Source organism: Penicillium verhagenii (assembly GCF_028828195.1).
Source record: "Penicillium verhagenii strain IBT 33310 chromosome Unknown utg000003l_segment0_segment0, whole genome shotgun sequence".
Taxonomy (NCBI): Eukaryota; Fungi; Ascomycota; class Eurotiomycetes; order Eurotiales; family Aspergillaceae; genus Penicillium; species Penicillium verhagenii.
Genome location: NW_026643167.1, coordinates 2318351 through 2336933, shown reverse-complemented (window position 1 = coordinate 2336933; position 18583 = coordinate 2318351). Strand labels below are relative to the sequence as shown.

Below are 18583 nucleotides of genomic sequence, written 5' to 3'. Positions count from 1 at the left end.
TATCCAGTAAGAGAATACATCACGATCTGATAAGCCCGCAGCTCTTTCACGCGCCAGAACGCGACGAGAGCCACCTTTCGGACTTACGGATCTTATTGGTAATCTAGACCAAATTTGACACAAGCCTTACTAACCCACCCGCCGTCGACATTGGCTGGAAATGGCAATGATGATGGCCCCGTCGCGTCTGGTTCAGCTGTTGATTCCCCCACAGACTTGTAAGTTCTCCACTAGGAGCCCCAATCACCACTGCCCTGGGCCGTCAGCAAGACATTTGAGGCTTTCTCATGTTTGGGTATGTCAAATGAATATGCATTTCGCGCCAAATGACCTATTGGAGTGCAATATATGAACAAAGATCATACAGGAAAGCTGTCAGATCTGAAACCCGACCAGGAATGCAGGAGCTTTAAGACCTCTTGGACTCGAGTGCTACGATACGAGTTATAGAAGGTTCTGAGAGTGGGGGTCCTAGCAGATGCTGCGCGTCGGAGAATGTGCCGATCGGCTCGCGTGCTGGATCTCGCGTCGAACGGGGGGCGAAACAAGGTTTGCTAATTTCAGGGCTGGGTATGTCGGAGATGATCTATCCGATGGTGACTGTATCCCTTCAAGTCTCCACTTGCCAAGTTGAGTGCTCAGGCAACCTTCCGACTGTTCGAATGTGAGACCCACTGCGGACACTTCCTAGCACATTGTTGGCGTTTGGCGGCGATGCCAATCTCAGGAACAAGTTACCAAGTACCTTTGTAGATACCAAATATGGATCCTGGATTTTTATGGCCCTTGGCAGTGGCAATTATGCGGCTATAGGTTTTACAATCTGGTTATGGAAGTTGGCAATGGTGGTCCTGAAACTAAAGCTTGCCTGTGAGTGGTATTATAGTAGCATTGCGGTAAGATACTAATTGATCAAACCAAGCTATAAGAAACGCTGATACAGATAAAGCCACCTGGATTACCATGAAGTTGAAACATCATCAATGGTGGGGAGTAGAGACAAAGCGTTTGGCTTTTTGTTTGACCTTGAATTTACGCGTCAATTGAGCTGGTCCGTGCTGCGACGCGAACGGGGTGGTCGCTGACGCAATATTGAATGATTTCCCTGAACACGGTGAAAATTCAAGTCAAAAATGTTCATAGAAGCTTTATTGCTTAGTATCAACTTCAATCTTTGTAGAATACGCGTCAAAATCAAGGGCAATTGAGTGCAATCGATATCTGTCAACATGGGAGTTAAGATCTACTAGTACCTTAAGTTATGAAATGCGGGGTAAACTATTAAAAATGCCACTACTGCACTTTTAATCTGTCACACATGGTTGGTTACAGGGCCATTCGTAAGGCAAGCAAAAACCAACACAGACAAGAGATCCAGAGACTTTGGGATCGGTGTCCACTGCACATGTGTAGGCCACGACGATACAGGAACATCGCTGACAATGCTGCTACAACTTCACAGGACTGATTGATGAATCTTTTTGCTATTGACGTTATTACATCTAAACTTCTCTGATCTGCCCAGTATGTACAGAACATCTTTAAAGATGGAGACTTCGAAATTGTCCAATCAACGCCCGATCTACTTCAATCCGGTATAACGCAAAATCCCATGCCGCTTTGTTATGCAACCTGGCACAATTCAAGACAAAAATGACATGATAAAAAATGACAAAGGTAGACAAAGAGTTCTAAACTAGCATCTAGATCTTCTCACGGAGAGAATCAGGTAGAATTCGATCCTCGACACGTCGCATCAGCTTGTTTGTCTGCTCAGCTAAGCTGAGGGTCAGGATCTAGAGGCATAATTAGCATGTGACCTAGTCTCGAATCGGGGTTGGGTCAATAAACTTACGGTGTGGGGCAGAATGCGGGCAAGGTGGGCAAAGAAGCCCTTGTAGATCGCCAGCACACCTTCTTTGCGGACCGTCTTGAGCAGACAGTCAAACACACCCGAGTAAAGGTTTCCAGTCTGGTTGTACATGCGAGCCATAATAGTATCTAAAAGTTCGCATTAGTTTCAAATGTCTCGTTTTCTTGCCTCGTTTTCTTGCAGATGCCTGTCAGCTTACCAGGAGGGTGCATAAAACAGCACACCACAAAACCAGAGGCGGCACTACTCGCCAAGTGAAGAGCAGGGCCTTCTTCCATGCCCACGTGGTGAGCCAGACGGCGTTTCGCAAAGAAATACGTCGGGAGCTGGACAGCGCTACCGAAACTGGTACGAATCATAGCGGCGCCGACACCACGGTAGATTCCCTTAATACCCTCGCTTTTGTAGATTTTGCTCAAGCCATCAAATGAGTTTTTATAGTTGTGCTGGGTACCGACGGGAAGGAAAGGAGAAAATGATTGGAGACGAGTCTTCACTAGGAAGAAAGGAGAGCCAGCGGCAGCACCGATAACACCAGAGGCCGCACCGGCAAAGACATTGACGCCGAGTGACTGGACCTTGGGATCGTTGTAGAAGGTGGATGTGACGTTAGAACGGATAGGTTCATAGAAGCCAAGACGGCAGCCGTTTAGCAGAACTTGATATATGTACTATGAAATCCAGGTTGGTTAGTAGTTTGTTTGACATGCTGAAATCTTGCCCATGGTTCAATAGAGCGCTTACGGCAGATCCAATTCCACGGAAAAGACCCCGAGGACCCTCATTTTGAAGGATAACCTTGACACCATGCAAAGGACCCTTGTACAGCTTGACAGCCTCACTCTTTGCCTGCAATTCACCCTGCAGCTGTAACCGAATCTTCACAGTCTCGAAGCTATGGGTAACGGTGACGGCACCACAAGCTGCGATGCCTCCGGCAAGGAATGCTCTAGACAGGAGTGAAAGAATTAGCGCAAGGTACTTGAGCAATTGCAGATCTTCGCATATCCGTACCCAGTAGTTGTCGACATTATTGTGCTTGCCAATGATGTTGGGAGTTGCTGCGCCGCACAGATAGATTGGTCGGTAGACTCGGCGACAGGACCGCGATCGGAGTGGCAATCAAGAGCACTAGAGAGGGTCGTCGGCGGACAGTTGGGACAACTCTGCAGGCTATCACACGTTTGCGGGAGGTGTGAGATCAAAATACCCGTCTATACCCCCTAAAAGTGATAGCAGAGAGGTTTCTGACAAAAGAGATGGACGATTAGGGCGGAAATGCACCTAAAAGCTTACTTGCGGTTACTGATGGACTGGGGATCCGAGGCCTCGAAATTCCTCGACAATTATTGGCTAATCGTGCTGACGAGCTCCGATAGCAGGAGGCCTTATCCCGCAGAATTAATAATCCGGATTCCGTTGCACTATGCATCACGTGAGTAACATTATATGTACAAGCATTGACAAAGGGCGGTGAGACAAAGAATCCCATCGCCTTGTCATCACGTCCTGTCCACAATTCACGTGACTGGATGGGGTAGAAAGCGACGGCAGAAAAAGGAAGGCGCAACTTTGGAATACAAAGAAGGCGCGTGGGGAGCTTGTCCTACATAAACAGCAAACCCCCAGAAAAAACTTCTCCCTTTTTACCATGACCCAGACGTGCACTGCTTGCTTGATCCCTAGTATTTCGTCATAATCCGCTCGTATAATTTTTCTCGAGAGAAGCTTCCATCATGGCAGACTCCCAGGCGCAGACCCAACCCCAACAACCGTCAGAGCCGGAAGAGCTCACTACTCAAACTCTGCCAGAAATGATTCGTACCTACCGTCCTATTAGGGTAAAATACAAACACTTGGTCTTGTTTCTCAGAACTTTCTGCTAATTTTAACAATTTTTTAGACCTTCAAAGGCTCCAAGCCTAATTCCTCAACCCATGTGACTTCCCTAGACTTTGACGACCAGGGTAATTGGCTTGTCGCATCTGGTGATGATGATGCGCTTCAGATTTTCGATATAAAGGAGGGGACTCTTGGAAAGCCTGTCCCTAGCAAGAAATACGGTGCTCACCTTGCACGTTTCACCCACTCCCATAGCTCGATCCTCCACGCGAGTACGAAAGTTGATGATAATCTACGATTGCTGGATGTCCACAATGAATCATACATCCGCTATTTCAACCACCATAAAGACACAGTGACAAGTTTGGCACTGTCCCCATCGGGCGATCATTTCATTTCTTCAGGCAAAGATGATACCGTTGCCGTCTGGGACTTGGCATCCCGAAATCCGCAGGGCAAGCTGAAGCTCGCAACTCCATACCTGGTGGCATTTGATCCCTCTGCATCTGTTCTTGCCATTGCCTCGCAGTCCACAGTGTCGGTCCTTCTCTATGATTTCCGCAACTACGACAAAGCACCTTTCTCAAACTTTGACTTGGCGTCCCTCGAGGAACGCTACACGCCCACTACTCGCGGACGTGCCTGGACCCGATTGGAGTTCTCCAACGACGGGAAATATCTTATGGTTGGAACGGATTATCATGGGCACTTTATTCTGGATGCATTTGACGGCACTCTCCAGGCATTCCTCACGGGGAAGAGTAGCTCGTCTGGCCGTGCCGCCCCGGTATCTTCGACAGGCAAGCCCCGCGGGCAGGGCGATGCATGCTTCACGCCCGATGGTCGATATGTTATTGGTGGCAATGGGGATGCGCCGGACGTACTTGTCTGGGATCTACAGCAGAAACCCGATGAGAACAAGATGCTACATCCCATGACTAGACTTCCCCACCGAGGCCGGACTTCTCTTATTGAATACAACCCAAGATTCAACATGATTGCCAGTGCTGATAAAGAGACGGTTTTCTGGCTGCCGGATGAGCTCCCGAAGGCATCGGAAAAGTAAACTATTTATTTGACGGTGCCCAGTCTCTCCAAAGCGATGAGAACGGGCTTATGTTTGTTTGATTACGACGAAATATCCAGATACCCACTTCACAACAATTATTGAACACCAACCCCAAATTTCTTTTTACCGCAGAAAATCCATATTTTAGAGTCTGAAATAACATTGGCAACGAATGGTTAGGCCTTGCGGTCTCTATCTTTTCCAACCAAACTTCTCGCTGTATCACATACCCAGACCACGGGGCCCTCAAGACCCTCGTCCAGTCGTCGGTTTTTCTCAATTGTAGCCTCGATCTGTTTATCGATCGTGCGGTTGCTGGTGATGGTAGTTATTCCTGTGGCCCACCCATACATAAAAACACTATAGTTTATATCCGACAAGCCTTCCGCAACTTGATCGGCAACCGGGGGGAGTCTTCCTTCTGCCAAGCAAGCATTGATCACTGGCTGTGCGTCTATCACATTTATAGGAAGTTTCCAGTTCTCAGGCACAGGGTGGTCAGATAGGGCCTGGAACCGGTTGATAAGTGACTGGCAGCCTTCATCCTCCTCACAAGGCTGACCCATCACGATTCTCGTTCGAGCCTTTTCTGTCTCGGTTCCGAGGAGATTCACAATTTCAATCATCCGCGTGGCTGCTTCGCTGGTGCAAACTAGCTCACGGGAGCCCATGGCTGGCCAGAGTTCGCTTGGGAGTAGTGGCATATCTTTGTCGACCTCTATTTGTCGAACGATGGCCTTGTGGAAACTGGGCAACAGGGGGATGTTCTTGATATGGGACAAGTCCGATACCATTGCAAGTAAAAGGGTACAATCAACATTCACAGAGGAGGTGAAGTTCTTGTATGGCTGAGGCAGTAGCCTAGTAAGGTCTGTTGTGCCTATTTTAGCGGGCTGGTTTTCTTGACACTCAACCTGGATACCATAGCTGCGCATCTCTGCCAGAACATCATCAATCTCAGGAACATTGCCCTCCTCGATCTTCGGTAGAACAACTCGTAGTCTAGGATGTTTGTACCTCACTCGCGTATCATCAGCAGCCTTCCTCAAGTCCCGAGCCAACTTGATCAGCTCTAGGTCATCATCATCATCATCCTCATCTGGATTTTCCCCATCAAAGTTGCGCAGCACAGTCCTCCGCGCCGGCGCCTCACTCCCTGAATCTGAAAACTCATCCTCACTGTCCGCCTCCCACCCTTTCTTCGCCATTTCAAAGAGTAACCTGCTCTCCGAGATGGTCGATACCTTCACCCATTCCATCCCATCACCTGCCACAATGTCCACAAAAACACTCTTGCGTTTATCCTTGTTGGTTTGCTTCGTATTCCCACCACCTGCACCTTGCGCGCCTCTCTTCCAAGGCGCCTTTGTCTCCCCGTCCCAGTAAAACCGTTTCCCCAACGCAAGTAACCCATCACAGTTCAACGCAATGCCCCACACAGCCTGGTAGAATGGTAAATTCGACGAACGCAGCGCATGCAGCAACCGCATCTCAACGTCAGGATCTACTCCATCCGGCTGCGTTCCCCCAATTGGTTGTGGTGGCTGTGGCTGTGGTTGTGATTCTTTCTCTCCATCCTCGAGCTCATTGTCGCAACTCTCTTCGGTCTTTTCCTTGGATTTTTGTACCTGGCTCTGAATCCGTTCCTCCAGCTTAAGCAGCATCTTCATCTCGGCGCTGACGTTTGATCGGAACTGTCGTACTTCGACAAGCTGTGGGTTGCGGAGTGTCGTTTTTAGAAGTTCCTGGAACGAGTCCAGATCGTTGAGAAGGTCCATGCATTGTTGATGTAGCTCAGCGGAGGCCCTGGTGGAAGCTTTGGTGGATTCGTTGTAGGAGATTGGGCTGGGAGGGTTTGAGTACCCGAGGTCCTGCGTCATTGTTGTAGGTATATAGGCATGTATGGATGTGGCGGATTCAAAAAGTGGAAGTTGAAGTGAAACACTTCAAATTGTATATAATCCGGAACAGTCCAATGCCTCGACCTTTTGTAAATTGCGGTCGGGAGAGGGTTTTGTATATGTGGGCGCGATATTTTTTCCCCGCGGAGGGGATTTATACTGCGGGTCCTGATGCGATTGGCGCTATCTTATCGGCCTGGCAGGACGAGGCTAATCGGGAAGTTTATGGGGCTGTGACAACGATGAGGAACGTCAAATGCTTTGACAATGGAAACTGAGGAGACAAAACAATTTCAGACTGTTAGTTACTTGTCAAGGATATTCAATGTTTATAACTTCCAAGGTTTCAATGGAGAGGTGGGTCGATTCTATTTAGTATGACTCAATCTTCACGATGGGTTTCTATGAAGTTCTTAACATGTGTACCTTCTAAACAAGCGCCTAAATTACTAGGTATGTTCAAATAGCTACTCTTTAGTACCTTCCAACAACTGTTTGTACACGCCTTGTTTGCAAGAATGTTTGATTGGCTACTGATGCAGCCCCGGAGTGTAGCAAATTATTCAACATATGTTTTGGGATTCGAATACAACCTTGGAAGCCAGGGCAACTAAATAGTAACTTATTCAAGGAATAGAAAAAGACAGCCAACGCCATGACATGCTGGTGATCCTGGAGCAAAACTGCAGGTCAATGGGGCCGTTATGCAGGAGTTGCTCAACATCTCAAACCCGGAGGATGAGTTACAAACAAAAGATAAGGAGAAGCTTCGTACTGCGCAATTTAGATCTAATGAGTAAGTCTTTGATGTTCGCCTGAGTTGCGTGGAGACTCGTCATCATCAGACCACTTGTCCTCATCGCCAACAGCGAAAATGGTTTCTTCATCGAGGGATGCACGGTGGGCAGAGGATACGGGCTTCGGCGGCATGGGGGAAAGGTCGCGGCGGCCCTCGGCGGAACTGCCAGGGTACTCTGGAGGATCATCCAGAGGATCCTCCTCATCGAGTCCACTACCGAAAGATCGGATCTCAAAGCCATCGTCATCTTGGGCAAGCTGTATATGATTGTCAGTATAAAGAGCTGGGGTATATTAGGCAAAAAGAGAAGAATATTCCTTACCTCGTCACTCATGGCGAAGCGCCGGTTGTTGACAGTTGGTCGCCACAGGTAGGCCACGAAGCAGATGTCAAATAAGTATACCAGGTTGAGCCAACCATCCAAGACGAACCACCGCGCCTTCCAGTGCTGAGGAACAAAATCGGCGTCGCTGCGGCCAGCAAAGGCGAAGGAATTGATGAAGAAGAAGCCGAAGATGACGATGATGCTGCCAAGAATGCACCACCACAGTTTCTTGTACATCATCGCTTTAGTCTTCTGTTTGCGGTCGATGAGATCCTTCATAGTGGCATTCAGACAGTTCAAGGTCCAGACATAGAACGCTGTCAAGGTTCCAGCGAGGGGAAGAACGATCAGGAGCACCAGGGGGCCAGCGCTGTCGGGTGTAATTGAAAGACTGGCAACAGAGTAGACGACAGCGAAGACAAAGTGGGCAATTGCGAGAATACGAACATAAATCATAGTGCGACCGAGAGAAGGCTTGACAACACCATAACCCATGCAAACAATGAGTAGGAGGAAGAACGAGAAGGCATTTCGACCGGCGTTCAGAACCGCAACAATAATCATCATCGCCTTCGCTCCGGCATTCATGCCATGGAGGTTTTGGTAATTATAGAATCCCCAGGTCATCAACTGTTCAACGATCAAGAACACCACAATGGCTGTGATGTAGTTTTGAACGGGTAGAATGTCATGGCGGTTTTGAACATAGAGGAATGCCCAGAATACACCAACGACAGCATACACAATGGTCAAAGCACCGTAGAAAGGAAGCTTTGCAATTTGTGCAGCAGGGAGCTCGCCATACGAGTTGCGGAAAGTCACCACGGCAGTGTAGGGCTCGTCAGAGTATGCATATGTGCTGACACAGTAGAAGCCGGTCTTCCGCACGGTGTACTTGATGGCGTCCGGGTTGTTCAAGTGGACGGCCGTGGACACGATTGGATTCAAAGAGGCGTCACTCGCGTTGTTGGCCAAAAGGAAAGACCCGATCTGGTCTGCGGTGCAAAGTTCGAGGTCGACATTGTTCTGGTCGCAGATGGTTTCTTTGAGCTCGTTGCTATCTGCATTCCCGTCCCGGTATTGACCAATCAAATCCTCATCTTGCCATTCGAAAATCACCAAGCTGGCCAGTGGATCGCCCTGTGTTGCAGCCGATGTTGAGAACTTCACCAAGATGAAAGGGTCAACACTTCCTCCCCAAGCCTTGCGGCTGTACATCCCTGAGCAACGTTGTCGGTGCGCTTCATCGGATTTCTGGACCAAAAAGCATCAGTATTCGAGCAAGGTTGAATGTAAGAAAAAGAGCCTGTGATTGAAAGAGCTCACCAGTTCCACATCGTTGGCTAGCACTGAGCCTGCCAAAAGGGCCGTTAGGCCCAGCGTCCGGAGCCAGCTCTTCATCGCGATCAGGCAGCAGAAGCAGAAGGGGCTCCAGGATTTAGGAGAAGATACTAATAAAACCCACGCCGCATCCAAGTCAAAGAGGATACAGAATGTAAAATGAGTAAAACAATCGAAGTGTCTTAGAAGTAAGTGTAGCACAGCTCGCGCAGCCGGAATCGTCGAGCGAGCTTACTGCGTGGCCTTCCTAGCCCGGGGAAACCGCGCGTGGAGATTAGCTAAGCCCGCACCGCCACTTTTCTTTTTTTGTTCGCGATCGACATTTACTTCTTCAAGATCTCTTAATTTGTCTACAATCTTCAATATTACCTGACCACGCGGCAAAATGCCAGCCAAAGAGATGGTGTCTCCTTGCATGGAGTGCAACGACGCAGATGCCGTTTTAACAACTCGGGGTAGATCGTTGTGTGGGTATGTGACCTTTAATCGCCAACTAAACCCCCACCTTCATATTGCTAACGATTTCCAAGGCCTTGTTACCGGCTCTTTTTAGAATACAAAGTTTGGCGGCGCATGGACCATTACAGGCCAAGACCCCAAAGGAGTGCGCAACCTACTGCGCAACCCGCAAAGCCTCAATTACTCCTCCCGTTGTCCCTCGGAGTCTCTTCGGCCGCTCTACTAAATATACTGGATGTGGCTTTGAAGCGCCAACTTGCGAAATCCGGTAGACCCGCGTACGCAATTCATATACTTGTCGTGGAGCCATCAACTGTGTCGCCTGTGAATGTTTCATGCGATACAAATATCGAAGCAGTCCGAGAGGTCTTCTCGGATTACCCTGTCACTAAGGTACCCTTGCATAGTGTCTTTGACTATGTATCCGACATGAAGGATATTTTGGCCGAATATGCAGGACCTCACTTCTTTGATGACGCTTCCCAGCCCAACGACCAGCGTTTGGCTGCTTTCCGTGGCATTGTCTCGACTGCGACCTCTAAGACAGATCTTAACACTGTTTTGTTTACCAGACTTGTTGTTGGCTTTGCGAAGCACGCTGGGTGTGAATCTATCCTGTGGGCAGATACAGATACTCGTCTTGCAGCGAAGACTCTTGCCGGTGCTGCAAAGGGCCGGGGAGCCGCTCTCACTTGGCAAGTATCGGATGGAATGTCACCCTGGGGTGTCAAATTTGAATTTCCCTGCCGGGATATCTCCAAGCCAGAAATATCCGAGTATGCGAGTGTCTGCCCGGCGATTTTGAATGTTATAATTCCAGATGCGCCACTATCAGAGAACATTCTTACAAAAAATATGTCTATTGATGAACTGATGATGCGGTACGTGACCAATCAGGGTGAAAAATACCCTGGTGTGATGGCGAATGTGTCTAGAACTGCCAACAAGTTGGAGAGTCCGTCAGTGACCGAGGATGCTCTGTGTTCGTTATGCGGAGCTATGATTGAAAATGTCAAGGGCAATGAGACCGGTATTACTGTCGCAAGTCAATTTGCAGGCAAGGGGTCTAAATTTTGCTACGGGTGTATGAGATCCCGACCTGATATCATTTTATAATTAAGAAAAGTTATGGAGGCGTGTATTACCAACAGCGCAGCAGAAAAAGCCGCAGAAGAAATGATGATGAAGATGGCTTATGTACATTATTAGAAGATGGTCATAAGATGTGGCTTTGAAAATCATGATCTAGATTAAGTAAACTGAATAAACTGAATAAACTGAATAAACTGAATAAACTGAATAAACTGAATAAACTGAATAAACTGAATAAACTGAATAAACTGAATAAACTGAATAAACTGAATAAACTGAATAAACTGAATAAACTGAATAAACTGAATAAACTGAATAAACTGAATAAACTGAATAAACTGAATAAACTGATTTGCGCGTATTAGGCGTATTAGGCCTTCTCGGGGCACCTGGGACCTTGGTCAGGGTTGTGCTGTACTGGCGCTCAGTACAGTACATATAATGTACACAGTTGGAGCACTTGAGGAGGGTCATATCAATTTATACTAATGCTTTCCTTTTATTATTCTCAGTGCTGGTTGCCTTAATTCCATATAAATGTCATAGAAACAAATAAGAATATACGATTCAAGAGACTTTAGCAAGGTATGAATATAGTCTAGACTATTTGCCATCCTTCAGCGACCAAATCATCTAGGTGTGCAGTCAAACAATTGGTTCCCCTAAATAAATGAAAGAAGCCGCCGAATCCGCCTGTATCGCAATTCGCAATAGGTGCGCCACAGATACCCTCCGATATAGCGCCATTGATAACACCGAATAGTGAACTGATAGTGGAGGCTCGCCAGTTTCTTAACTCAATCGGTGGATGGCCAGGGAGGCGCGTCGGCTTCATATCCAAAATCCCATATGCCATCACGGAGACTAGGCCTGAGCTCATTCCATTCAGCTCGCTCCATGTGCCCTGCTCGATCTGATTACCTTTGCATAGAAAACGCGGGCATTCGGCTTGAAAGTATGAAGTGTTTCTATAACTTTCGGATGCTGCTGGTGTGAGACTGACACGTGAACGGTGAGATGTTGAGTTCAGGCATTGTGTCGAAAACTTCACCGATTTTATCTGCAGTCGCACGCGGATGACATGCCTGCTTTGAGTGTAGGAATCCATGATGTGCCACCGTGAGTGCATGCTTGCAGTGAGAATTAATCATTCACCCTGGTGCCTGCTATGATACATGGGTAATCATGTCACATGTGACATGCGATCTGATCATAATGAGGTAAGTTAGGTAACCGCCGGTCGTAGCAATCTGACAATTCCGGGCGGACAACAAAAAATTCTTTGCGTGATTTGGGATAATAGAAAAGTAAAACAGGAAGTAAAAAATGGAATCAGAAACGGAATTAACTGGTCTCCCGTTTGACCATGTGCCCCGCGAGTTCCAAAGCGGCTTGTCTCAAATCTGGATCGCTGATCAATCGCCTGAAACAATGTCAACAACTTTGGCTGGATTCCTCCTTCAATATCGGAAAGAGTTTCGTCAATCGAGGTGCGTTGCCCTTGGAGGATACGTTTAGTCTCAAAGTCGGGAGAGCAATAAGACACGAGCTCGATGGCCATGCATGTACAACTTACGCTTCACGTCGTAGTATTGATATTGGAATTGACAATAGACTTGATATTGGACTTGATCATGTACTTTATCATGTACTTGATAATGGATTTGTGGAATTGAGAAGTATGGGCTGACTAGTACATTATATGACATGTTTCAGCATGAGGGTGATATGTGTTTAGATTAACCCCCTTCGATAAAGTTACAACTAAAGTCAACACCCTTTCTTTCGAGTACGCGTTGGGAGGTGATATTTCATGGACCCACGCTGTTCGTTCAACTAAAAACCGTCTAATCCGACTATAAGGTGTGTAGCTCTTTTTATAAACGCAAGAGTCCTCAGCATAACTGGTTCGCTTGAACGGGACGCCTCACACGTGAATATAAAAGGAGAGAAACTACTATAAGCTCTATCTGAGGAATCTCTGCAGAAACAATTCTAATGTTTCTCTTCCGAGGTCCAATAAGTATGGATCATCGTGAAAAATCGTTACGCGAAGAATCCTGCGCTCTGTTTGACTGCTTACGAGATTTTGCGAACAGCTCAAGTGCCCCCAGCCTTGTCATCACGGCACTATCGCGCGAGCTTGTTACTTCTCCGGAACGCTTTTTCCCAACTGATATGGATGCTCCAGAGTCGGTTTTCGATCTCGGAGTTAAAACAAAAAGCACATCGAGCTTACGAGCAGAGGATGAGTCGGGTAGCGATAGTAATGAGGTGTCCTAGAAGAGCCCACTTGACTCATGAGAGTTTCGTAACTCGTTTGGTTTGTTTGAGTAGTTCGGTTTATTTAGCTTTGTTCGGTTTGTTTGATTAGTTCAGTTTGTTCGGTTTCGTTCGGTTCGTTTCTATTGTTTGGGTTTATGGGTGTTATTATTTGATTCGCTTTTTACCAACTACGGTTTTACTCCAAATATATTAGTTTCTTATGCTCTCATTCTCTGTATTAGTTGATTATGCTCTTATTCTCCATTCATGCACCACGTTCTGGGTCCTCTTGTGGATGGCTTGCTCCACCAAACCACCTGGCAACGGATCGGTTGGGCCGAGCTGGCTTAGCAGGTGAAGGTCGCGCTGGGTGGGTGCTGGCTGTGGCCCTATCTCTACCAGAGTCATGCTCTTGGTATGTTGGTGGGGAGCTGCCCACGACGCCACTCTCCTGCTTATCAAACTCATCTGGGAGACTGTGATCGATCTCCTTGATCCGCCGGTCGTCTCTCCTGGTTGAACTGTTCCGCCTGGAGAGAGCCTTGGCGCCCTTTTGACGTAGATGTTTCTCAAGAAGCACGGCGTTTCTAGTGTTGGCTTTATACACCGCATCTGCAATATCACCGATGAAAGGCACGAGACCAATGAAGAAGTCGATGATCACATTCACGAGCATCATATACCGCAAACGCGACGGCAATCCACCCTCGATCCCTTCACATGTCCTCACCACCATCATGGCCAGTGCAGCGTCGCCAGCGTCACCGATACTGCGTGAAAATCAATTAGCCCGAGGTCAAAATAAATGAATGCATGATAAGCTTACAATGGAACGAGTCCAATCACACTGCCCCAACCGAATCGGATGCCGCATAGATTGAAAAGGGAGTAATCGAGTCGGTATGCACGACGTTTGACCTGAGTAAGGATTTTGGCGTCATGTTCGGACAATCCTGGTGGAATCGCTTTGCGGCGCTTTTGCTTCTTCTTGCCAACGGCGCGACCAAGTCGAGAAGCGGGTACTTCTTCGAAATAGGGATCCTAGAAATTTTCCTTGATTAGCTTCAGTGACCTCATAGTAAACAAGTACAGTCCACTCACCTCCATTCCAAAGTGATTACCAGCAGATTCAGCAAGCACACGCTTGCTGATAATAGAAAAAAGCGCGTTCGACATGTTGAAAATCTGACTTGAAGTCTTCACAGTCGTGGGTGGGTTATCGTTGAAAGCGTGCGGATGGAGCTAGGTAGATATAGTCTTTCAAGGGGTCCAAAAATAGACTTCACTCTGAAACTATTGGTTTCGACACAGCGGTACTGGTTTTGTTAGGCGCTGGGCTTCGTTTCGAAGGGCAAGGAATGACAAAGGGAAGTGGAAGAGAAAAGATAAAGAGTGACAATGCGACACACGGCAGGGTTAATATTAGCAGATTTGGGCGCCTGCAACGTCATTCTCCAGTCTTTATTTGCGAATCTTGGTATTTGCGCCGATCTGTGGCGGTGCCAGGGACACTGCACACGGTGACACCGTGGCTAGGTCCGTGTTGTGGCAGTGCAGGTCATGTGGCGCATGAAAGCATTGTCTGTTTTCTGCCTGACTTGTTAGGTATAGGCCTACTTAAGCTGAGGTGAGTTTAATATAGACCAGACTAAGTCATTGGAGATATGGAATTTCATATGTGAGTAGTTATATATCTATAAAAGGCTCATTAGTGAAAGATGTATCATTGAGTATTGAATACATAAGGAAAATCTCTTTGTATTGAAGTTGTTCCGACAGGTTTCAAGCTTCTAACATTATACTAAGCCCGTCATATGGGGGCCGATAACCGCCAACCCAACGACACATCTCAATTTCAACTCTGAATTCACCGCCCTATTTCCCGCCCGCATTGTATAACGATTTACTTTCTGCCGGCCGGAAAGTTGGGATGATCGTTGAGCGGTTATCGGCCCCCGCAGGTGGCGGCTATCGGCCCCCGTAGCCCGGCATTATCCCCCAACACCGCCACCGCCTGACTCAGCCGCAATTGGGCCGTTCTCAGTTCCGCCCGGGCTTCCCAACCATCATCAATTGAAGCTACCTTACAGTGAACTTGTTGGCTTCCTACTGCCCCCACTGTGGTATTTCGATACATTTGTTTTCGGACTTCGCCCAGCCCTATTTCTCTCACAACCCTTGCCGTCTTTCTCCTCATTCGGAATAGGACATCTGTCGCGTTCGCGACGTAAGCAAAACACCTAGTTTCGGTTGTCTGAGCTGAGATGCGAAGCTTCGTTGACCAGTATGACCGAAACAAAGATGCAACTAGAAGATTGTGAGGTTCCTCTGACTATTAAGGACGGCTTTAATTGTGACTAACTAAGACCGTTGGGCCGCCATAGGGCTGGATGACTTATGTGTCCGGTTTATCATCAACTTACCCCGTGAAGAGCTCGAATCGGTGGAGCGGATCTGTTTTCAAGTCGAAGAAGCACAATGGTTCTACGAAGATTTCATTCGCCCGCTTGACCCCGCGCTACCGTCACTTTCTTTGAAAGCTTTTGCCCTACGCATTTTCCAACATTGTCCTCTTATGTCGCAATGGTCGCACTACCACCATCAGACTGCTTTCTCAGAGTTCCTGGCCTACAAGACTCGCGTTCCAGTTCGTGGAGCAATTATGTTGAATCAAGATATGGACGAAGTTGTGCTGGTCAAGGGCTGGAAGAAGGGTGCCAACTGGAGTTTCCCGCGTGGAAAGATTAATAAAGACGAGAAGGACTTGGATTGTGCCATCCGTGAAGTCTACGAAGAAACCGGCTTCGATGTGCGTAAAGCTAACTTGGTGGAAAATGACGACGCTGTGAAGCACATTGAGATCTCCATGCGTGAGCAACATATGCGACTTTACGTCTTCCGTGGTGTTCCTCGTGACACATATTTCGAGCCACGTACGCGCAAAGAAATCAGCAAGATTGAATGGTATAAGCTATCAGAACTGCCCACGCTCAAGAAGAAAGGGCAGGATGAAGGGCTTGCAGTAGCCAACGCCAATAAGTTTTACATGGTCGCTCCCTTCTTGCACCCATTAAAGAAATGGATTTCGCAGCAAAAGAGACTTGTGTCCAATACTCAAAGTGCAGCAGCTTACTCCCAGAATGAGAGTTACACCTCGGTTGATGAAAACGGGTTTTCAACGAACGATGCAATGGCTCTGTCTGCAGCTGTAGGTGGAGTCCCAAGCGATCTGCCTGAAGTCACATCCGTTCAAGATGTCTCATCTCATCTCAAGCGACTTCTCAACATCGACGTGGCTGCCTCAATTCCAGCACAAATTCAAGCCGCCCAGGCTCCTCAATCTGCTGCGGTAGACCAGTCAAAATCGAATGCCTTACTTGAATTGTTGCGGAAGGGCTCTTCAAACGCCATTTCTCAGGCTCAGAACGGAGCTGCAACCCCGCCAAGCTCATCTCACCCAAGCTCACTACCTACGGCTTCAGCACCGCACCTGGCGCCCAATTTCTTCCCAGGATTTCCTCAGCAACAACAGAACATGGTTCCAACAAACTTCATGCAGCAGACATCTGCACAGCCTTTTTATAACGGCCCGCTTCAGTCAAATATGCAACAATCTCATTTTCCCCCTATGAGTCACCCGGAACTTTCTGGGTCCCCCGCTGTTCAACAACTACATCAAATCCATACGCAAAGCTATCAAGACCGCCACCCTGTGTTTCAAACTGACGTCCCTGGGCCTCGAAGACAAGAAATGGCCCCTTTCCAGCAGACTGGAGATCCTCAATTCACCCAGCAGGCCCCGCCCCCTCCAATGATGGGGGCAATTGTGCCACCGGCGAGTAAGCTGCCTCCGCCCACGCTTAACAGCCACTCACTTGCATTGCTCGATGTCTTCATGAATGAGGGTCTGCATAGCCCAAGGAGTCCTCGCGTTGCTACTCTAGCCGCTCCGGGGCAGGGCTATGTCAAGGCGCGGAAGACTTCACAGCACCAAGATAGTCTCCTGAATCTGTTCAAGGGCCAGGCCACCTCTCCCGCTCCTCCCCCTGTGGAGCTGTCGGGAAATTCTGTACCCCCAGCTGCGCCTGCAGAGGTTCAAATTCTTCAGCGAGCTCCCCAGCAGGCGGTTCACAACACTCAGCGAGGACCTGGTGCATTTAAACCGGGCCAGACGGCGGCTACAGTATCCGGGCCTTTGAACATGCCACAGTTCGAGGCGATCCCCAAGTCAGCACCCAAGAAGGGTCCGAACGGACCTGGCCGAAAGAACAATTCCTATCGACGAGACCAGCAGAATCCACAGCAATTTACCATTCTACCTCGGCCACAGTCATCGAAGCGCGATGTATCGATATCCGAACCAAACATGCAGGCTACTCAGCCTCCGTATCGGTCTTCTAGCCCTCAACCTCAAGCGCCGGAACCAGTGAAACCTTTCCAGCCACAGATCCTGCGACGCTCTGAGAAAGGGGGTATTGAGAACTTGATGGTGAATACCCAAAAGACTGAAGGTATCGATCGTAGAAGTCCAGTTCCGTTGGGTGTGCAAGCACAGACACAGCCTGTGGAGCTAGCTCCTCAAAGCAGCTTCGACCGTCGACCCAGCCAGACAAACGCTCAGAAAGACGCCCTTTTGTCTCTGTTCGCTAAACCCAGCATTTCACCATCCTTCCAATCCGCTGCTCAGCCCGACCACCAGGCCATGGCTGTCAATCAGCCATCCACTGCGCCATCAGGACTGGTGAGCCCACTTTCATCTCGACATATCCTCAGCAGCGCTGAATCTCTCTCGCGCCACGGTACCCCATTCGAGGGCGATACGGCTCCCAATGGCATTGCATCACCAGACCACAAGGCTTTTCTTCTGGGATATTTGCAAGGTGCTTCTGCTAAGGTCAACAAGTAACTGTTTCCCCGCCTTCTCATAATGCATTTTTACTGGCCCGAAGGCTATTTTTTTTTTCTATTGTTAAACCCAAATATTTCAAACCTCCCAAATTCCCCTAGAAACCACTACCTACCCAGGTAGTAATGTTTATGTAAAGAGGAAAAACGAATCAGAGGCTGTACCTAAGTAGTCGTGCCTCAGCACAAATACACAATATTATTCTTTTAACCAAAGCTGAACAACCAGAGAGCATTTGAGGTCAGAATTGATAAATATTCGAAGGTTCCTGGATTGAGAGAACGGCTGACGCAGAATCCAGCACCGGGATTGAGTACATACAGACACTAATCAAGCTAATGAACACGCCGCCAATGCTCCTCCATGTTGTCTTTCCTGTTAAAGGACCTTTCACAATTCTTTTCCGGACACTCGAATGAACGTGGAGCAACATGCTGAGTCTCAATATGGCGCATCAACACAGCCTTCCTCACAAATAATCCCGGATATCGACAGTCCATCCATTTGCACCTGTAAGGCCCACAGCTATCACTAAGATAGGCAAGTAAAAGAGTCAGAACGATCTGTCATATCCCGAAAATCGCTGAACAGAAATATCATACATCTTTTTTAGATCGCGACCACTAAGAGGATTCTTATATCTCGCACCGTTATATCCTTCATCTGCCGATTGAAACATCTCTCCTGCTTGAGCAACGTTCTCTGTATACT

General features: G+C 48.0%; 9 protein-coding genes across 9 annotated transcripts; 4 read left to right on the top strand and 5 right to left on the bottom strand.

Moving 5' to 3' along the window:
- Positions 1–1703: 1703 nt before the first annotated feature.
- Positions 1704–2904, bottom strand: N7466_002263 (putative mitochondrial oxaloacetate transporter (Oac); the record flags this gene model as incomplete). Its single annotated transcript, XM_057161661.1, has 5 exons — positions 1704–1796; positions 1856–2001; positions 2073–2544; positions 2618–2822; positions 2888–2904. 5 exons carry the CDS (start codon positions 2902–2904, stop codon positions 1704–1706), a joined length of 933 nt encoding a protein of 310 aa, XP_057024946.1.
- Positions 2905–3609: 705 nt separating this feature from the next.
- On the top strand, positions 3610–4781 carry N7466_002262 (WD-repeat containing protein SWD2; the record flags this gene model as incomplete). The annotated part of the gene is made up of 2 exons (XM_057161660.1): positions 3610–3714; positions 3777–4781. The coding sequence occupies 2 exons, from the start codon at positions 3610–3612 to the stop codon at positions 4779–4781; spliced, it is 1110 nt and encodes a 369-aa protein (XP_057024945.1).
- A 179-nt stretch (positions 4782–4960) lies between these two features.
- On the bottom strand, positions 4961–6664 carry N7466_002261 (uncharacterized protein; the record flags this gene model as incomplete). Its single annotated transcript, XM_057161659.1, has 1 exon — positions 4961–6664. One exon carries the CDS (start codon positions 6662–6664, stop codon positions 4961–4963), a length of 1704 nt encoding a protein of 567 aa, XP_057024944.1.
- Positions 6665–7474: 810 nt separating this feature from the next.
- N7466_002260 (uncharacterized protein) lies at positions 7475–9210 on the bottom strand (the record flags this gene model as incomplete). Its single annotated transcript, XM_057161658.1, has 3 exons — positions 7475–7741; positions 7807–9063; positions 9136–9210. 3 exons carry the CDS (start codon positions 9208–9210, stop codon positions 7475–7477), a joined length of 1599 nt encoding a protein of 532 aa, XP_057024943.1.
- A 325-nt stretch (positions 9211–9535) lies between these two features.
- Positions 9536–10725, top strand: N7466_002259 (uncharacterized protein; the record flags this gene model as incomplete). The annotated part of the gene is made up of 2 exons (XM_057161657.1): positions 9536–9621; positions 9681–10725. The coding sequence occupies 2 exons, from the start codon at positions 9536–9538 to the stop codon at positions 10723–10725; spliced, it is 1131 nt and encodes a 376-aa protein (XP_057024942.1).
- A 574-nt stretch (positions 10726–11299) lies between these two features.
- On the bottom strand, positions 11300–11809 carry N7466_002258 (uncharacterized protein; the record flags this gene model as incomplete). Its single annotated transcript, XM_057161656.1, has 1 exon — positions 11300–11809. The coding sequence occupies one exon, from the start codon at positions 11807–11809 to the stop codon at positions 11300–11302; it is 510 nt and encodes a 169-aa protein (XP_057024941.1).
- Positions 11810–12726: 917 nt separating this feature from the next.
- On the top strand, positions 12727–12984 carry N7466_002257 (uncharacterized protein; the record flags this gene model as incomplete). The annotated part of the gene is made up of 1 exon (XM_057161655.1): positions 12727–12984. One exon carries the CDS (start codon positions 12727–12729, stop codon positions 12982–12984), a length of 258 nt encoding a protein of 85 aa, XP_057024940.1.
- Positions 12985–13231: 247 nt separating this feature from the next.
- On the bottom strand, positions 13232–14142 carry N7466_002256 (DUF4112 domain-containing protein; the record flags this gene model as incomplete). Its single annotated transcript, XM_057161654.1, has 3 exons — positions 13232–13736; positions 13793–14007; positions 14068–14142. 3 exons carry the CDS (start codon positions 14140–14142, stop codon positions 13232–13234), a joined length of 795 nt encoding a protein of 264 aa, XP_057024939.1.
- Positions 14143–15252: 1110 nt separating this feature from the next.
- N7466_002255 (decapping enzyme complex catalytic subunit DCP2) lies at positions 15253–17872 on the top strand (the record flags this gene model as incomplete). The annotated part of the gene is made up of 2 exons (XM_057161653.1): positions 15253–15283; positions 15351–17872. 2 exons carry the CDS (start codon positions 15253–15255, stop codon positions 17870–17872), a joined length of 2553 nt encoding a protein of 850 aa, XP_057024938.1.
- Positions 17873–18583: the final 711 nt, after the last annotated feature.